The sequence below is a fragment of the Falco peregrinus genome, chromosome 2 (genome assembly GCF_023634155.1).
Source record: "Falco peregrinus isolate bFalPer1 chromosome 2, bFalPer1.pri, whole genome shotgun sequence".
Lineage (NCBI taxonomy): Eukaryota > Metazoa > Chordata > Aves > Falconiformes > Falconidae > Falco > Falco peregrinus.
Genome location: NC_073722.1, coordinates 122,912,023 through 122,930,126, shown reverse-complemented (window position 1 = coordinate 122,930,126; position 18,104 = coordinate 122,912,023). Strand labels below are relative to the sequence as shown.

Here is an 18,104-nt window from a genome sequence, read left to right as displayed (position 1 = left end):
TGCTGGACATTGGCGTTACTGGCTAACCCGGGCTGTAACACGAACTTCCCAGTATAAATGAGGCCTTTTCTGACCTGAATTTATAGAGCTGAATAACCTGCTCTGTGTTTTCAGTTACCAGATGCCCATGCGGAAGCTGAAGAAGAACAGGAGGCCTGGGTGAATGCTTTGCTTGGAAGAATATTTTGGGATTTTTTAGGAGAAAAGTATTGGTCTGATCTAGTGTCAAAGAAGATCCAAATGAAACTTAGCAAAATAAAGGTAACTGCTCTGGAGACTTGCACTACACATTCCTTACGGAGGAAAACAAGCACATAGTCTTTGAGTTTTAAAATAGTGGAAGAAGCACTGATTTCACACTTTTATGTAAAAGATAAGTAGATAGATACGATACAGAGTTCCAGTTCAGCTCTGCTCTCTGTTTCACAGTAGGATCTCAACATGTTTTTGAAGCAGTGTTTGCTGCTTCAGTTTCAAATGAACTCCAGCTACCACTGTTTGTGAATTTTTTATGTAAGAAGCAGAAGTATTATTTTATTTACTTTAGGGATAAGTAGAACTGTTTATAAATTATGAAATCTGCTTTGGGAAATAGTAGATTGCCTTTCAGATGGAGGAGATCAGGGAACCACAGTTCTGATGTGTTCCTGCTAAGACATACGTTACTTGCAGGAGAGGTCAGTGGGTGTCTGTGGGGTGGTAGGATGTAATTGTGCATCAGCTGCATAAGCTCAAAGCGTGAAGGGAGGAGTGGTGCTTTTGAATGACTTTTGGGTCTTCCCTTTGCATTCGGTAACTCTTCCGAGCAGCAGCAGTTAATCACAGGCCTGTTCAGCCCCTGATGTTCGGGGAGGAGTCTCCCTGTTCCTAAAAGCAAAGGAAGATGTAGTCTTGCTGACAAAAGCTCTGAAACTTAGCTGGCAGTACCAGCTGTGAAATAGTGTTGCTTGTGTTTTGGGAAATAAGTGGTAACCTAATTCCACCCTGGCTGTTTCCACAATTATGACAGCAGGGTACCCAAACATCTCATTGGAAACAGCTTAAGCAAAAGACTGGGAATGGGGGATAGATGTGTTTTTGGTAGGTTAAAGCACTGTCTGTTCACAGGAGAAAGAATTTCTATCAATTAGGAATAATTACAGTAAATGGATACCAAAATAATTGTGATTCTGTGCCTCTCTTACACTAAAATTATGATACAGTTTTAAAAGCTAATGTGTTATAAAAAAATTTGCCAAGGATAAAAATAGCTGAGACATTGATGTAACTGCAACTATAAAATACGTGACTGATTTTAAAATCAGTGTTTGATTTTTATTCACAGTAAAATAAGTAAATTCTTGAGCTTCTTACATGTGTCGACTAAAAAGCATGTTGGAAGTTTAAGGTCAGCATCTGAACTTCAGCATAGTTTTAAAAACATTCCAAGTTCAGATGCTGAATTTCTCCCTAAAATATTATTTTGAAACTGATAACTGCAAAATCCTAGAATTGGAAGAAATTTATGTAATCATATTTGTGGTCTTTCACTGGTGGCTTTTCAGCTTGATCCATTCCTTAAGTTTAATGACCTTTCTTGTCTCAGGAAACAATGCTGTTTAGTTCCATAGCGTGGATTTGATTTTTACATTCTGTTCTTCTAGCTGCCGTACTTCATGAATGAGCTAACGCTAACTGAGCTCGACATGGGGATCGCAGTGCCGAAGATCCTTCAAGCCTTCAAACCTTCTGTTGATCACAGAGGTAAAACACATACTTCGTCTTCTGCTTTTGCCGGGTTCATGCCTTCACACCTGTGGAGAACAGAATTCTGATCTGTTTATCTTGTGGGTGTTTTAATCGGAGGAAGGTACGCTTAATAAGAGCTTATTTTGAGGAGATGCTTAGTGGTCTCTGTCTCCAATAGTAGTAGCATCAGGCTTGGTATAAACATAAATCTGTAGATAATGGAAATACAATCATGTCTTTCTATTGGAGATAATTACTGAACTAAATTAAAATTTGCATGCAATGGAGATCTGTATCTGATACAGTCATGGACGACAGAGAGCGATGCATATCTCAGGACATCTCAAGATCTGATTCTGTTACCATAGCAGAAAACAGATTTGGCATTTGGCCCTCTTCAAGAGAAGTGGCCTTGTTCTGAAAACAGCGATTCAGAAAATACAATTGTAATAACTTAGAAGACAAGAATACAGTGTTGCTTTGAAAAGAAGCTTCAAAGTACAACACTGTTTTATTTCCTTAATATTAAATATGGATTTTGCTAAGCTGAACGACTTTCACACTGCTGCTTTACGAATTGGAACTGGTTTTTTTCTTTTTTTTTCTGGCTTGTGTGTGGTCACAGGTGTATATTTGAGGATACTCTTGTCACCTAAGTAGCTTCGCAGAAAGACAAGCTTGGGTTAGTGTTTTTTTTTTAGCTTCAGAAGTATTTGTTCTGCATGCTGAGGAGAGGTAGATGCCATCTTTCTTCTAAGACATGTAATCAGAGCAGTCCTGAATTTTAAATTGTTTCTGAGTTATTAAGGGTTTCTTGACTTGTCTCCTCTCACTCTATTGACTCCTTTACTTACCATATTGTTACACTGGGCTGGAGAAGTGAAAGAGGTTATTTAACTCAAGGTGGAAAAGTTTGTAATGGATCTAAAGGGAAATAAATCCTTGGAGGACCTGTTGTGGTGCAGCTATGGATTGCATGGCAAACAACTTATTTTTGTTTTAAACTGCTCTTTCAACTCTTAGGTGAAGATATCAAAGTCATTTCTAGACGGTGCTGAAACCAATAAACTGGTAGCGAGGTGGCAGGAATTTAATGAATTTGCAATACTTGTTCAGTGTTAAGGCCAGCAATGAGCCGAACTTCAGCAAGTCTCAGTAGCGCGTTTAGAACAGTAACAGTGAACATGGACAGAGCAGAGTTTGAACAGATAACTAGCTGAAAATCTGCACAGGATCAATCTTCACTAGCTCTCCTGTACGCAGTGTTTCTAAGTGAGGAAAGGCTATCACGTTTCTTTATGTAGTACCTTCTCAGAGTGTGAGGGTATTGGACACACAGCAGGTACGTAGCACCACGTCCTTTCTTGCAGTACTGACCCTGGGGGTTTGAGGGGGGGTTTCTCTTCACTGGGGTGGTTCATCTCTTCAACATCTTAGTTCTGCTTGCTGTTCTTAAAGGTCAAGCAACCCAGGATGGAGAATTTGTGGTACAGTTCAGCTGTGCACAGTTTCTGGCACAAGCCAGTTTCTGCTTAGAAGCAATTGGGGCTTCATCTCTGCTCCTGTTATGTAGTTTGAACCTGGTCTGTGTAAGGTTTATTTAATGTAGGTTTGATGTAAGACTCACTTGTCTGCCACTTATTACAGGACTCTTCTGTAACAGTTATCATCAGACCTTTGCAAGAATACCAGGTGCATGAAATTTAGGAGGACATAAATAAACTTTATTACTAATATTAAAAATGTTGTTCCACTCAAATCACTGACTAAAAGCATGAGAAGGTTAGTAAGCTGTAGCCTTTCTCTCGTAAAAGAGTGAATAAAATGAACTCTGGGGAATCATTACAATTCTCTTGGACATACATAACGTGTTAACTAATGCTGCCTGTGGTATCCAAACGCTATTGTTTGCCCTTATCTCACTTGAGACTTGCTGCTCTTTGGGGAAAAGCCTTATCGGTAAAACACTGGGTACTTTGCTGCCAGCTTCTTGAAAGTATGTTTTCCACTGAGCTTGATAAAAAAAACATATTTGAAAAGAGCAAATTGTTTTGTTGTCATGAGGAACAAAAACTGTCTTTTAAGAGAAATCAAAATTGAGTAGATGGAATAAGCTCATGTGCCATCAGTATTCAGGGAACTAAAAAGTATTGCTGCTGCTTGTCATGTGCTTCCTGGGTGGGACAGCGGGTTCTCCACAGTGCTTACGACATCCTCCGGTGTTTCCAGTAGCAAAGTGGCTTCACCACTGGCAGAAATTTCATTTTGAATTATTGAAAACAAAGTGAAAACTCTAAAAATTATTACACGTATGATGCTTGCCAGGTGGTTTCATGGTTTGATTTTAGACGAACTTGCACTTTGAGGTTCCTGTCGGAGTGTTTCCCTTTGCCTAGATTTACACTTTTTAAATAATGTTCTCTGTTCTCATAACTTTAGTTGTAACCAAAGACTGTCATTCTAAGTCATGAGATGGTATTTAGAAGACTGCTGCACACTTGGCTTCAATTAATTACTGACAACTGCAGGGAGAACAATTAACTCCTTCAGTTTCTTGTTCGGTTAAACTGATAAGCAAACATTTGGGGTAGAATTTGTAATCCGTGCGTCATATTGTCGAATGACATGTGAACTCTTAGTATCTGAGTTTTTAAGAGCTTGCAGTGAATTATTACTGAAATAACTTGTTTTGCTGTTATACCTAAAAGACCATAAATAAGGGAATGATAATTGGAAATGCATGTTTTCATAAGGATAAATGTATTTGTTAGTAAGTTGACCTATGAATAAACAACACATGGGGCGGGGAGTGGGGAATCCTAAAATTTCAGGTCATTATCCAGAGCAAACACTTAAAAGAAATCTATTTTTTTAAGTGTTTGAGACAGTCAGTCATTTGAGGTAGCTTTTTGTGAGGCTTTAAAATGCAGTTACTAATTGTGACAGGCTTTGTTTTGTCCATGCTTTTTTACCAGTGCTCGATTACAAGAAAATATTTTTTGATTATGTGGCTCCTCTAAGTAACTAAATTTGTTAGCAGACAATGTTAGGAAAAAAATATCTTGTTTCTGTTAATACAGTCCTATTTGGGTGACAGCATATGCTGTACTATTTACTGTACTTCTGTTGAGGCCAGGGAACCAGATAGCTCTGAATCGAGTGTACCATCTGCCCAATTCTTCAACCCCCCCACCCCCCCAGCCTTTTTTTTTTTTTTTTTTTTTTTACTCGCTGGAAAATGTGTATGAACGTTTTGTGGCCAGAAGGGATTTTCCCTCTCAGTACTGGCATCCTTTGCTTAATTTGATCTTCTGTTAAAACAACATTGATGTTTCAAGCATGCTGACTCACTGGTTATTGCAAATGTCTGTTTAGCTGTGTTCTTGTTTCCGATGATCTTACTGCTGCTTGGTTACTCTAAAGAGGAAAAAACTATATAAGCTTGTGTTTGAGTTCTTGTGTTTTATTTAGAACAGCAGTGGAAAAGCTGTATGCTAGAAAAGAGTAATTTGGGTTAGTAAAGCAGCAGCTGGCCTTCGGTGCTGTTTCCGCCATGTAATCTCGTGGTGTACCAGTGACCTGGTCTTTGGGAGCTGTATTTCTGTTAATATAAATGGGTGGGATGGGGACAGTGCCGTTCTGATACATTTTTGCAGAAAAGAAAACAGTCGTTCCTTAACTAAAAAAGTGTGTCTTTTCTAGATCAATCAAACCCAAAGAGTAGTTACGATTAATTGCTTCTGACTGAGTAAATAAAAGTAGAATGCATTAGTGGTTGATGTGCCAGTTACTGGTAGGGCATCATGTGTGCAGCTGCAGTGTCTGGAATAGGAAGACGCGTAATCTGTTTAGCAGCATCTGATTTCTGATCTCTGGATCACAAATACCCTACAGGTTTCTTTAATCGGTGGGACCGCAGGGTGTCATTTAAGAGGCAGGACCTAATCTTGCAGTTATTCCCAAGACAAATCTTTTGGTGATTGCGATAAGCAAATAGTCTGTCCAGAGAATAGGATTTAATTTAATACTACGCATCTAGAATTGTTCTAAGTAACGACCCTGACCTGTGAGTCTTAAGGAGAATGCCTATAGCTGAGTTACTGAGCGAACCTTTTCATACTTCTTCCATACACCGTTGTCGAAAGCAAAAGAGACCGCAGGCTTTGATGCGAGACAGGCAATATTGCTTTGGGATTTCAAGTTTTGCTTCGTTTGGACGGCGTAAGTAACATAGAGGAGTGTCCTCTTACCGTTTGGCTTGGAGCAGTACTGTAAATAGTTTTGAAGTGAATCCCTGATTGTGTTCCATTTTCTTTATCTTGATTCAGGTCTCTTAAGTAGTTTAGGTCTGTGTAAATATTTTTCTTTTTTTTTTTTTTTTTTGATTGTTACCTGTACTTACCGATGTGTTTTTCAGCATGGCTTTGATTTATATCTGCACATTCAACTTTGTTCCACAAGCTTAATGTGAACAGAAAACTGGCTTTGATAAGCTGTTGATTATTTGTGAATTAATGACATAAATCAGTTGACAAAAAAGAGTTTTTCTCTTTGGAAAAAAGTGTGATGTATAGACTTTTTTAAAATGAGTTTTGGTTTGACATTAAAATAAAGTGATTGTGACTGTTCTTAAAGTGACATCTTTGTTGTTGTTCTTAATTTTAGGACTTTGGATTGATTTGGAAATGTCCTACAATGGATCTTTTCTAATGACCCTAGAGACCAAAATGAACTTGACCAAACTTGGTAAAGAGCCACTTGGTGAAGCTCTTAAAGTTGGAGAGATTGGCAAAGAAGGGTAAGGTATTACCATGGTGGAACGAAGCGAGAGCTTTCATAGTGAAAAAGTGGGATTTTCCTTGTGCGCGTGCAGCTCTGGCTCTGCAATAGATTGGAAGGAGTTGAGGGGGTTGCACACATGTGAGTGTAGAACTTGGCCTTTCTGTGCCACTTTAGTGGGTGATTCCACCATTGATAATTGTCGTAATATAAGGTTTTTTGTAATACAATCATTTTTTTTAATATGTATTTTATTAGGATTTTAAGATGTTGTGTGACTAAAATTTAGTTTTGTCTTATGCTTGACTTAGTCTTAGCCAGTAGGACTGGAATACCAGAGATACACACCTGCAGGTACGGCGGTAGACACATGTAACATGCTACTACAGCGTGGCACAGTTTACAGTTGTTTACAACTGTAGCTGTAAACAGCTGTGGAAGGTAATAAGCTGTAATTGTTATGCAAAGACTTTTTAAATAGTTTTTTGGCATCGTGGGAAAAGTCACACCCCTGCTTTAGTCTCCAGTCCCACTTCTGTTTACCAGCTATGTCTAAGTAAAATGCTTTGTAGAGGAACTAATTAGAAAACACACATATTGTAACTTAGCTAACTTCTATTTGTGCTTTCCCTCTTATTTTTATAATGTTTGAATTTCATCAGTCTGTCCATTTGTATTAACCTGGTGACACCTGTCAAATATCCATCCCGTCAGCTGTGGAGTGTTGAGTCTGTTTGTGCTCTTTTTTCTTTATACTTAAGAAACCTGCAGTCCCTGAACAGTAGGTGGTCTCTGATGTATTGTACAACCACTGCCAACAAATCAAGAAAATATTCTCTAATTCTGGCCATTTTTTAGATATGAATAAAATGTTGCGGTCTTTGAGAGTTAAGAGATGCTTTGTATACTCGTGTCGTAGCTCTGACCACTTATTTTGAGGTATGGTGAAGTAATACTTACAGCAACGGTATTTTATAGTGCAGTCATGACAAGAAAATAAATGTGAAAGAACTAATGGCTGAATGATCTCATACACTGGTAGGAATGCAGAGGATTTAAAATCAACCTGCTCGAAAACAAATATCACTGCTTGAAATGTTTCTGAATTTGTGTTGGTATAATTAGTGGGTGTGATTTTTGAAAATTCCATTTCATCTTTTCCATCCAAAAAATGGGGCACAGAGAACGAAATGTCTATATAAGTTGAATTCTTGCTTTTCTTCCCCATCCCTTCAGGATTTTATTTGTGTCTTTTTTTAGATCTGTCCAGTGAAAGAACAACCTCAGAAATAATTAGTGAACCCATTGATTTCATATTTAAAAATCAGCTTGATGCTAGCTGAGCAATAGGCCCCCAGCAACACAAATGTAAATGTCTGTAGCTAAGCAACCAATTACTTGAAGGTATATCCATGAACCGTATTGCTCCCTGCACATGGCTGGGATGTTGCGGATGCTCGGGGCAGGTACCATGCCAGCTTTACATAAAGAGCAGTCTAATGCATTCCGGTTTTGCATGTGGTTTTTTGGTTGCTTGGTGGTTGTGGGTTTTTTTTTCCCTTAAATAAAATGAATATTATAAACAAACAAACAAAGACTCTGAGGAGTATAGAGCAGTTTGATCCTTATCTATGCTTTCCATTGTGTTAGTTAATTTTACTGACTTTTTTAATTATCAGCTGACAATTGCTATGACAAATCAAACTATTCTGCACGTGCTTGCATCCACAGTCGCGATGTCTGTAATTGATGCATGTTGGTTGCTTACGCTCATTTCTGTCCCTCAAGAGCCTGGAACAAACCGCCTCTTGAGATGCAGTAACCACGAACTCGTGTGAGAAAGGCATCTTCTCATCCAGAAAGGGGGGGGAACAGCACTGGGTTTTAACCGGACTTGGATACTGTCATTGTAAAGAGAGACAAATGGTTCAGTGTTGCAGTCGATCCCATCGTTGCTGTTGTGTTACTGTTTGAAATAAAAGTGAAGTGAGCTGGTGTAGTTTGATAATGCTGTCTGGCATGCAGTCTCAGGAAAATGCAGCTCTCAAAAAGGTTGTAAAACCATTTAATTGCCTATTTTATAAAATTAATACAGTAGGAGGTTCTACTGTACTGGAGATTAGGCAAGTGCAGGCAGGCTAACCCAAAGTTACTGCAGTTTCTTACCCCATCTTTTTTTTTTTTTTGCAATGTTGTACCATGTAAAAACAAACTGACAAATGGCAATTCATAAAATATTGTGCAATCTGCTCAGGAACAATACTGTAGCTGCAAATTGTTTTTCTGCCAATGTTTGTGTCGTATAAATGGTCCATTGTGTGCGGAGATCCCCTGAAATCTCACTCAGGCTTATTTATTGTTTGCTTTGTTTAATGCGAGGAAATCTTGAGGTTTTAGCCAGTCAGTGCGTGCTCATGGAGGCACTTCAGAGAGCCCTGTTACCTGACAAATGAAACACCTCCTTGCAAGAAGGTGCCACCTTTGAGAGCCTTGAAAATGCACTGGGCATGCTTTGAATGGGGTGGTGTCACATGCACAGGAAAGGGAACTGAGGGTACCCCCAGGTAGATAATGCACAGTTTGAATCTGACCTAAAAACATGAATTTCTCTATGAGAAGCTGCTCCAGCATTGCTGTTCGGGTCAGTGACGTGACCCATCCACACACCTCCCGAAGTCCTCGGGGAGGTGGTTCATTTTGGTGTGGTGCTCCACTCTTCTGCAGGTACAAAATGCATCTGCGGGTGAGGAGAGATTTACCGTTTGGATCCCATAGCCTGGGCAGCAAATCCTTCGGTGTAGAGAGGTGATGGGGTTGCTGCTTCAGTCCTTAAACAGGCAGTTAGGAAGGAGTGTTGTGCATTGTGAGATGTACTTGAACTGTCCTTTTACATTAGGACTTTGTGCAGCAGCTAACGGTTTGTTCCACGTAAGGAATAGTGCAGTAGTCTCAGTCCGTGCGCTGTGTGAAGTTAAATGCTACAAATAAATTTCCAAGAACACATGTGCGCGCGCGCACACACACACACACAAAAAAAAAAAAAAAAAGAAAATGCAGCTATAAACTGTATTCTGAACAGGCTGTAGAATATTACAGTCCTGGGTATAGTCCCTAGGGCTAAACCCGTGTCCTTTTCAAGCTTGTCATGTGTAACTCTTTCAAGCTCTTGCATTCGGTAGAGATCTGTTAATACTGAAGTTTTTTCACTGCATCCTTCCCTAATTTTAATCTGTTTGAAAGATTTGAAACCTTTTCTGTGATTGTGTACATAAATTCTTCCATAGTCGAAGTCTAGGAATTAGTTGCTACTGTGTGATATTTTGTACCCTAAGAGCAGCACTTGTTTGATTTTATTACTTTATTTTTTTTCCCCTTTTCCCTGTGACATTCTTTGCTTTATTCCATCTTGGACCATCCTCAGAAAAAAACCCACAAAATCTTAAATCCTGTAAACAGCATTCATTGTGTCAGAGGAGTTTAAAAATTCACAACCCCACAGGTCTATTTCCCCACAAATACAGCAGTATTTCCAGCAAAGCTACTGAAGGGAGATTATAGCCTAAATTTTTATGGGACAAAAGTATCTCTGCAACACATCTGAGAGATACTGCTTCCCAGGGTTATATTAGACTACTTCTGTTTGTAAAATTACCTTTTTTTCTGCATGTAATTGATAAGTGATGACACACACTGTAGCTACAGTAAGGTGAACTGCTAGTTTGAGACAATTTTGCTCTGGCAGTGCGAGCGTTGTGCATTTCCTTTTGGAAGCAGATGACAAAGATCGATCCCCTTGTGCTTTGCGTGTGTTACCATTGCTGGAGATATACGTCTATGTTGTAGAAATTGTGTGTGTTGAGTAGACAAAATGGAATTTATTGATTTGGGTTAAAAGTGCCGTGAAGATAAGGTGTATATATATGCTAGTACCTCATTTAACATCTCAGAGGGATTCAGGGATTCAATTCGTAGACGATGTCATTTTAAGTTGGAGTCCTGTGTTTGCTTTTAGTACAAGACAGAATCACATGTTCTCACCTTTCAATGTAAAAGCATGTCTTTGTCAGAGTTTTAAAAACAAACAAAAAAACTCTGTCCAGCCTACATACTGCTCAACTTCCATGGAAAGCCACAAGCAGCAACAAAGATGCTTTCAAATGTATTTTGAATGATCTCCACGTTTTATTTGAATATGTAGAATAGCCATTCCCCTGCCATCCTTTTTATGCAGGATTACATTCCAACAAAGAAAACAAATGTTCTGTTTTGAAGCTCGTTCTGACAGACTGGTTTCAGAGTGATTTTGGTTTTGCTGTTTTAGATAAGTTTATAAAAAAAGAGGAGGGGACATTTCAAAGTCCCCAGTAGAAATACATGTAATGTCAGCCAAAGCTGTATGTGATGAATAGCTACTTAAGAATGTTACATTTGACCTGGAAATCGCATTGTTTCAGTTTCAGACCAAGGGCATATTGCCTTGCAGACAGCGATGAGGAATCCTCCAGCGCAGGGTCTTCAGAAGAGGATGATGCTCCTGAACTGGCAGGAGAGAAGCAGGTGACTCCAGGAGCAGAAGGGTGAGCTGTTTGTATTTTTCTCCCAGCCACATTCCTAGACTTAGTATAACTGATACCTTGTTCCCATCCTACAATGCTCATTGCCAAGCAATTAAGCATTTCTAGAGCAAAGAACAGCAATCAAACCTTGTACTACAAATTGAAAGGAAGCTGCTGTGCTGAGTGTTTCACCATGCTGGGAGCGTTGTTCGCCATACAGTGCTCCTGCACAGTGACCTGTACAGAGCTCTCTTTGACACCTAGCTTCTTCACTCTTAAATTACAGAGAGCAACAAGTCTTTGGGCCAGAGAACCTACAGGGACCTTCCCCAGTGGGTCATGCCTGGTAGCAGAGCCAAGAACAGGATTTTGTGTGTCAACTTGAAACAATCTGTTTGCATGCAGCATTATACCCGTGCTGATCCTGCTGGTCCCTGATTTCCAGTGTATTCTTTTCTTTAAGAAAACAACTGTTATGTAAGCCTGGCTGTCTTGCTCTGGGGTTTGGGTTGTTTTGTCTTTTCTTCTTTTTTTTTTTTTCTTTTTTTTTTTTTTCCTCCTTGAAGGGCTTTGAGTGTCTGGGCTATGCAATACTGCCCTCTGATGCTGTGCAGGAATTTCAAAGAAAATTTTCCGACATGAGTTTTGCCACATCATTCCCTGTTCTGGCTGCTGCTTTGACTTTTGCTTCCTGCATCTGATTGAAATTATGCCATGCAATGAGAAAGCTGGAGTCAGCCTGGAATGTCTCAGACAATCACAATGTTTCCTATGTCTGAACGCATCTCAGTGATTTTACAGTGAATATACCAAAAGGCTCCATGACATACTCAAAATGTTCCAAGGAGTTTCCTTAGAGTTTTCAAAAGGGTTTAGGAGTAAATAGCTGTAAAGAATTGTTGGAATTATTTTATGAGATGCATTTGATATCTTCTAAAAATACAGAGATCATATCAAGAACTCTTTTATCAAGAGAACAAAGAAGGAGAACAAAGAATTTTTAAGGAATTATTAATTGGGAAAATGTAATTTCCTTAGCAAGGCGCTCTCTGCTACAAAACATTAAGAGCCACAATTAGGTATAATATGGTGTGTGGACAATACCAAATATGCTGTTAGAGTGTGTATTTCCAACATGGGATAGGGGTGAGAAAAGACATATTCAGTCCTTAAAGCATCTGTTTTGGAAGCTAGGATGCTATCTGACACAATCGCCAGGAAAAGCAGCTTCTTTTTTGGATTATCTTCCTGCCCACTGCCAAAATTGTCTTCCCCTTCATGTTCAGTGTCTTTATACTTGTTGTAAATGCAATAATACCTTAAAATAAAAATCTCTTTGTTCAGCATACACTGTTAACTAGATTACACATGATGGCTGGGCTTTCTGTGCTGATCATGTGTGCGTGTGTCTTGGTGCATCAGTGTCTTGACAGTTTTGTTGGAATGGTAATAGACAAGTTGTCACTTCTCATGCCAGCTTGCTGGCATAAATGATGTAAGTGTGTTTGCAGTTTTGAAAAGTGCTGTTTCCAGTGCCATGTGGGAAGGAGTGTTCAAACTGGACAGCATATCTGCCAGACACTCACAGCTGACAGAATACGGCTACTGTGTGCAGGTCCTGGTGTAGGTGCTGCTTAGAATTTTTAGATCAGATACTCTAATGACTTTATAGGAAATTCATGGGTGTCTTAACAAACAATAGGGTTAAGAAAATTACTCTTTTTCTGCTCTCTATCTAAAGGTATGTAGGAGGACATCGGACAAGTAAGATCATGAGAATTGTGGATAAAATCACAAAGTCAAAATACTTTCAAAAAGCAACAGAGACTGAGTTTATTAAGAAGAAAATTGAAGAGGTCTCCAATACTCCATTGCTGCTAACAGTTGAAGTACAAGAGTGCAGAGGAACACTAGTAATTAACATTCCACCTCCACCTACTGACAGAATATGGTAAGAGGAACTTAGTGCAGAACTGGGCAATGTTTCAGGTGTGTGCTACCCAAGGGATTGCAACTGAGAAAAAAAGGTAAAGTGTAGCTGAAATGGGTTCTGCAAGAGGTGCAGTACAGACTAGTTGTAAATGAGGTAGGAACTGCTATTAAGAGAAAATTGACAGTTAAGCCACGTAAGTATATGCTTTGTAGGAGTGTTTATAATAAAACCTGTTCTGTGTACTCTCCTAAGGTATGGCTTTCGAAGACCTCCCTACCTGGAGTTAAAAGCTCGGCCAAAACTTGGTGAGAGAGAAGTGACTCTGGTTCACGTAACTGACTGGATAGAGAGGAAACTAGAACAGGAGTTTCAGGTGTGTTTCATTTACATTTTCATGTCACTAATGATAGTTTTTGTCTATTAGCGGGGTGTTTCTTTTAAATTTTTGCATGTCCCTTATGTCATTCAAAACTAGTTGGTATCCTCCACTGCTCCTGTTCAGTGGAAAGGATGTCAAGAATTCCGCTGAAACTGACTTCTGGGATGGTCTCAAGACCATGTGTAGACATGGATGGAAACCTGTTTTAGCACTTGTCAGAATAATTTTAGAGCCAAAAATGCCCTTTCTTTGAAATAGGTACCATTTGTAGTACTTAAATAAAAACATGATCCTAGGTGTTCTTAGATGATAGAGGGCCAAACTGCTGTCTAAAATTTAGAACAGATGAGGCAGTAAGGCATCCCGTTACTATTTCCTTTAAAACAATTTAAAAAAAAATCACGTTGACTGTAGTGCAAAACAGGAAAAAAACCCTCCAAATTTACAATTACTTATAGGACAGGGAAACTGTTTACTGGCCCAGATTCATTCTGGATCTCAACCTGTACCATCGACCAGAAACCAAAACCGCTTATTTCATTAGAAGCAGTTTGAAAAGTAGGTGGGTAAGAGCTGAGAAAGCAGCATAGTTAAGAAAAGTGGTACATTTCCTGTAGTGCTATTTCAGTTGAACGGAAAGTGCAGAGATCTTCATGCTTCCAAGCTTCATTTACAACTGTAACGTTTACAACTAAATGGCTCGAGTTAATGGACACGGTTACGGCTTCAGTACCGGCATTAACTCAAACAACGCTGAACTCAAGAACCTTTTATTTGCAAACTTGTTGCATTTTTTAACTAAACAAATCGGAAAACTAAGGTTTCAAGTGGCATATGGAAATGTAACTTAATTGCATCTTTTTCACAGAAAATCTTTGTCATGCCAAACATGGATGATGTTTATATTCCTTTAATGCACTCAGCCATGGATCCCCGCTCCTCTACATGCCCTCCTAAAGATCTGAGCACGGAGGCCCCTGATCAGCCATGACATGTGAAGACTTGCAGTTTACAGTATTATAAAAGTTATTCTCATGGTTTTATAAACTGTGCTGTAGTTCTCATCCTTAACTTGTGCCACAATGCAATTCCCCCCCGCCCCAAGGACTGCCTATAACCATACCTTTGTGCTCACTTGCCTGGTTATTGTTCCTGTGTACTTCAGCTACATGAAGTTTCATTCCATTAAGCAGTTGATTTATTTTTGTACTGGCTGCCATCAGGATTTTAACTCAGAGGCTAAGATGACCTGTTCTTTGGGGGAGGGAGGAGGAACCTAACTGTAATAGATCAAGGAGCTTGTTGACACACCTTTTGTTCAGCTTATGTTTTCATGCTAAGTTAATGTGCATTAAAGCATTGAAAGGTTGTTTGGCAGCAAAGGAACTGTGTGCCAAATGGAAAAAATCCTAAATAAGGAATGAATTTATAAAACTGGAAGAGTATTTTTCTTTCTCAGGCAGTTGGAGGTGTAGAATGAACTGTTTTATGTTCTTTCACTTCTGCAGTCAATAGCTTGTGTCAAGCAATCGAAATATGAAATGATTTCAGGATAAAAGAATGTAAATTGGATGTATAGGTAATATTGTGATTCAATGTGGTATAGACACATTACTTTTTTTTCATACAGAACCTTGTGCTTTTTTCTGGGGAAGCAAGTAGCCATAAAACACACACAACTATCAGTGAAGGTGGGATTGTCAGATTTTTTGTAAATGAGTAAAGCCATGAGACCAAACATTAGCAAGCCGCCTTATAGTGAGGTACAATCACCTTGGTTCATGATTAATTCTGAATGTTTATAAAAGACATGAGCACACACAAAATGTCAATACTGCACATTACCAGAAGTACTTAGTTACCCTACTGTGTATAGAGCCTCTTGCTACAACGAAACACCGAGTTTTTCTTCTAGGAGAGTTTGTTGCTGTCTTTTCCATTGCACTGTGTTTACACGCAAAGCATGGGACCAAATTCTCAGGTCACAGCTGTGCTGCTCCGGGCATCAGATGACTTTGATAGTGGAAACAGCCGTGACCAACAGATTTTGGTGCCCATGCACTGGTTTTTTGGACTTAGTGGAATAGGAATCCAAGCACTGCAGTTATCCAAGCCGATTGTGATTAAAGACTTTCTGCTAATTAATGGCCAAATCCAAGGGGGGAGGGGGAACTGCCTTTTACTTCTATCTGGTATAATGATTTAAGACTAAACGTATGCAGTAAATTCAATATTTGAACACTACATATCCACTATTTAACACATGTAATATTTTTCTGATACTCAGTGTTGCCAACTGTTCATGGATGTCAGAAAATGTTTTAGTTTACAAAGGTGAGTTTTGGCTCTCCTTTTATAACATGATTTGCTTTTTTTTAGAAGTAATTTTTAAGAACTCTTTTGTACATTGTGTTGTCACATTTGATGCAAGTCAAAATTTCCATGTGTAACTTGATGATTTACCATCTCTAAATGAAGCTACTATATTGAAGGTTTTTTAAACAGCACCTTGCCTGAAACATAAAAAGAAAACTAGCATTTAATATATTTAAAATTAATTCTATATTTGAACACCTATTTTGGTTACCTTTAATTGAAATCTTAGTAGGTTATATTTGTTACCTGAACTCCTCCTTGACCATTCCAGGCTGTGTATATTCTGGGGTTTGCCGATTACATAGGCATTATTTGCCTTTCATGAAGTCTGCATGTCTTGTACGCAGGTCTTTTATAGGATTTAATTTCTATGTGCAATAACTAAAGGTCAAAGGACTAGATGCACTAATGTGTAAACAGATTTAGACTTATTACACAAGATTGTCATATTGCACTTCAAACTGTGGGTAACTACAATCTGCTTGCTTTGTTTTGTTAAATAAATTTATCCCATGTCAAATGATTACTCAGTTAAATTTTATTCCTGCAGAGTGCTTAGCCACTATTTTCTGCAAGTTGTTTCGGTAACTTTATTAGAAAGGCAGCTTGCCAAGATGACATAGCATGCCATTTGTTTTTCAGATTTTTTTTATATGCCTGGAGTTGTACTTGGCAGTTATGGCATGTGGCGATTTTAGGGTTCACCAGTACAGAGACTCTTCTAACTCTGAAAGGGCAATTTTACTGTAGGGAAACCAAAGTTCACTGCAGCAGTCAATATTAATGTGAGGAACATGCTTTAAAAACAATGTTATTTTTCCCATTTTACCACTATGAAAACCTTTGAATTACTACCAGGGCTCACACTGCAGTAAGGGCACACACTATGTTCTATAGGTTTAATGGCAAAAGCCTCTCAGCTTAAGCATCTTCCTTTATGGTTTTGCTAGACTTGGGTACTAGTCTTGTACATCCAGGTCTGTCCTGGGCCTGTGTAGAGGTGCAACTTCTCTAAAGAAAACCCTGTGTGCCTCTGCCTGCAGGACAGCACCAGTGCAGCTGCTGAGGGCAGGGGTGCAGGCCCTGCCAGCCACCCTGCTGCAGCCCTTCTCGGGCTCGGATCCCCGCTTTGGTTTCAAGCGGCTTCGCTGCGCAAAGGCCCCCCCAGCACTGGGTGCTCTCTGCTGGCTCACCCTCACCCGCTTGCATCCCTCCTGCAACACCCGGCGGAGCCGTGGCACTTCAGCCACCAGCGTCCCCTTTGCAAACCAACCCTCGGCCACCCCCGGCGGCATCAGGCTTTGAAGCTCCGCGGCGCAGGAGCTGCCTTGGGGCCCCGCCTCAGGCCGCCATTTCGTGCGGGCAGGCCCAGGCCGTCTGTCACTTGCTTTTAAAAGCGCCACCCGGGTCGGGCCGAGCAGCCCCAGTTATGAACAAGCGCTTCGCTCTGGCACTGCAGCTTGGCCGGCGGCGCCGCGGGGAGGGCACCCCGCCGGGTCAAAGGCAGTGCGGGGAACGGGCGCGGACTCGCGCAACAACCAGCCGGACACATTCACAGGGTGCACACAGCTTTATTCACCGAGACCGCTCGCCGCCGCTCGCCGCGCGGGCCCTGCAAGACACGGAGGGAAAACGGGAGGTTACAGACGTAGTGTATCGCGGCCGCCCCGCCGGGTGTCGGCAGCCTGGGCGCTCAGTAGTAGGTTTGCTTCATGCATGTCAGCAGTCTAACACGTGTCACGAGACATCACCGCGGCCCGGCCTGCCTGCCCACCCGCCCGCCCGTCACGCCACCAACACTCACCTCCGCCCGCCGCGCCGTCGGAAAGGCCGAGCCCCCGCCCCGCTCTGCTTTATATCGCCGGTGGCGCCCCGCCCCTCGTTTCGCCCAATAGGATACAAGCCCCGGGGCACGTGCTGGTCCGGGTGCGCGCGCGCGCGGGGTGGTTGGTGCGCGCGCAGCGCGGCTGAGGCGGGAGCGCGGCTGAGGCGGGAGCGCCGCGCTGGCGCCGGGCCGAAGGAGGTAAGGCCCAGGCCGAGCCTGCCCTCCCCCGGCGCCTGCAGTGGTTCTAGTCGCCTTCCCAGAAGCAGTTGTACTCTTCTGTAGTTGTTCTAGCACTTTGCTGCTGTTAAGAAACGGTGCTTAACGTTAAAAACATAGGGCCTCACCTCTCTCGGACGTTGAGGTAGTTCCTCAGCTCCTGAGGAGAGGTGCCAGGGCAGCGGGGGCCTTCCCACTGCCTCAGCACCTGCATTCGGCAGTTTTCCTGCCTCCTGCGAGGCCACTGGGAAGCATTTCTGTTAAACAGCTATGATTTGGGAGGGGCATACGCAGTGTGTGTGCAACTGGGAA

The 18,104-nt window shown here is 40.9% G+C and overlaps 2 protein-coding genes and 2 non-coding genes across 10 annotated transcripts in view; 2 read left to right on the top strand and 2 right to left on the bottom strand.

Annotated features, from left to right (window-relative positions):
• TEX2 (testis expressed 2) overlaps positions 1-16,274 on the top strand; it is a 54,783-nt gene extending 38,509 nt beyond the window's left edge. For all 5 annotated transcript variants that reach the window (XM_055794162.1, XM_055794163.1, XM_055794160.1 and 2 more), the window contains 7 exons: positions 115-261; positions 1,644-1,743; positions 6,394-6,526; positions 10,962-11,084; positions 12,805-13,014; positions 13,249-13,369; positions 14,244-16,274. In XM_055794162.1, coding sequence (XP_055650137.1) covers positions 115-261; positions 1,644-1,743; positions 6,394-6,526; positions 10,962-11,084; positions 12,805-13,014; positions 13,249-13,369; positions 14,244-14,366 — 957 coding nt within the window. In that variant the 3' untranslated portion in view covers positions 14,367-16,274. The remainder of the gene's footprint in view (positions 1-114; positions 262-1,643; positions 1,744-6,393; positions 6,527-10,961; positions 11,085-12,804; positions 13,015-13,248; positions 13,370-14,243) is intronic.
• Positions 16,275-16,361: 87 nt separating this feature from the next.
• The window catches only part of ERN1 (endoplasmic reticulum to nucleus signaling 1), a 40,811-nt gene continuing 39,068 nt past the window's right edge, over positions 16,362-18,104 (top strand). The window contains exon 1 of one of the 3 annotated variants that reach the window (XM_055794167.1): positions 16,362-17,774. In XM_055794167.1, the coding sequence (XP_055650142.1) occupies positions 17,181-17,774 (594 nt within the window). In that variant the 5' untranslated portion in view covers positions 16,362-17,180. The remainder of the gene's footprint in view (positions 17,775-18,104) is intronic. The other 2 variants (XM_055794165.1, XM_055794164.1) reach the window with 2 other exon arrangements.
• On the bottom strand, positions 17,127-17,261 carry LOC114012212 (small nucleolar RNA SNORA76). Its single transcript, XR_003554524.1, has one exon. It is a non-coding gene; the product is annotated as a small nucleolar RNA SNORA76 (small nucleolar RNA).
• On the bottom strand, positions 17,443-17,505 carry LOC114012211 (small nucleolar RNA SNORD104). Its single transcript, XR_003554523.1, has one exon. It is a non-coding gene; the product is annotated as a small nucleolar RNA SNORD104 (small nucleolar RNA).